This window comes from Capsicum annuum, chromosome 4 (assembly GCF_002878395.1).
Source record: "Capsicum annuum cultivar UCD-10X-F1 chromosome 4, UCD10Xv1.1, whole genome shotgun sequence".
NCBI lineage: Eukaryota > Viridiplantae > Streptophyta > Magnoliopsida > Solanales > Solanaceae > Capsicum > Capsicum annuum.
The window spans coordinates 227,832,549-227,834,185 of NC_061114.1; the positions used below are offsets into that span (position 1 = coordinate 227,832,549).

The 1,637-nt window shown below is 37.8% G+C and overlaps 1 protein-coding gene across 1 annotated transcript; it reads left to right on the forward strand.

Moving 5' to 3' along the window:
* The first annotated feature begins 782 nt into the window (after nucleotides 1–782).
* Nucleotides 783–1,624, forward strand: LOC107869418 (putative F-box protein At1g50870). The gene has a single exon (XM_016715960.2). The coding sequence runs from the start codon at nucleotides 820–822 to the stop codon at nucleotides 1,465–1,467; it is 648 nt and encodes a 215-aa protein (XP_016571446.1). The 5' UTR covers nucleotides 783–819; the 3' UTR covers nucleotides 1,468–1,624.
* The last annotated feature ends 13 nt before the right edge of the window (nucleotides 1,625–1,637 follow it).

Here is a 1,637-nt window from a genome sequence, read left to right on the forward strand (position 1 = left end):
ATAATTGCAATTCTCATTGATTCATATTTTGTTAGCTTACAATGAAAGCAAATGGGATTATTTATAGACTCCAAGTCTCAACTCACTATCACTCAACATGTGCACAACATGTGTTTGTTATAACTAACTCTAACCAACCCCTCACTCCTTTTAGCTTTATTTTCTTTGGCTAGATATTTCCAACAGTGGCCATCAACGGCTTCAAGACGGGTGAGGGACAAACCAAGCTTGCATTGTGTTGTTGCATTAGCATATTTGTCACTTCTGGAATTGCAATTTGACATTTAGGACTACCCGAATCAGATTGGTGCTCATTTTTATCTAAAAGAGCCTCTTTGTTAGGATCCACAACATCCTTTGTTGCAATGGATTGTTAATTTGCCACATTAAGTTTTTTAAGTTTTAGAACCCACAAGTTAATCATGTCACAAGTGGCATAATCTATTCTTATGGAACTTATGCCGAGCAAGGTAAAAGTTCTTTAAACTTATATCAAGTGAATTAGGTGGTATGCATAACTTATTTTCTACAAAAACTATCTCGGACGAGTCAAAAGTTCTCTAAACTAATCTCAAGCGAATAGGTCATAGATAAGGTGTTTTTTGCCACAATATTTCATTAAAAATTAACACTAGGACAAAAGTTAAAAGACCGTCATACTTGAAGACAAAAATTAAAGACTACGACAAAATTGAACAACATGGCCCGTCCATGCTATATTTTATGGGCTGTAACTATAGCTAGAGGACTCGTAATTAATTAGGTTTATTAATCTTATTGATTTCAACTGACTCTCATTCTCGCAGTTGCGGCAAAGCTATGGAGACATATCAATTTTGCTATGATGACATAGTGATTGAGATCCTAGCATTCGTTCCCGCTAAGTCTCTCATGCGATTTAAGTGTGTTTCTAAAGTTTGGAATACTCTCATACAACATCCCGAATTTGTGCAGTCGCACTATGCTCGTTCTCAAGCCCGCCCCTCAGCCACCCGACTTTTATTTCAACTCATAATATGTGGTGGTAAACAGTACCATCATCAACCAAATAAATCCGAAGGACTTTCTTTACAGCTTGATTATTTTTGCTATGACTGGGACATGACTATTTGGTCGAATCACTGCAACGGGCTTGTTTGCTTGTATAGCTATACAGAAAGTCGACCTTATTTATACAACGTCACCACTAGGGAGATAAAACCTTTTCCAAAGAGAATATTATCATTCAGTAAATCAAAGTACCAACGGTGTCCTAAGTTGTTTCTGGGGTTTGATCAAGTGACGGGAAACTACAAATTGCTTCATCGTATACAAGGAGCAAAAAAGTTCCAAATTCTAACACTGGGAGTAACCAAATCCTCTTGGAGAAAAATAATCCATTTGTCAGAGCATGACTCATTTGATGTTTCAATGGAATGTAGTTTCCTCAATGGGGCTCTTTATTGGATCTGTTCCTTGTTGGGCTGATAGGTTCGACAATTATGTTGCCGCCTACTTCAATTTTAGCGACCCCCTGAGCCAGGTGATGAGTAGCAGGTCAAGTAGCATTAGAACTGCATTGTGGGGGAAATTGGCTATTTATTGTCAGTATGGTATCCATGGCCCTCCAAATATTTTAGTATACGATGAGGCATTGC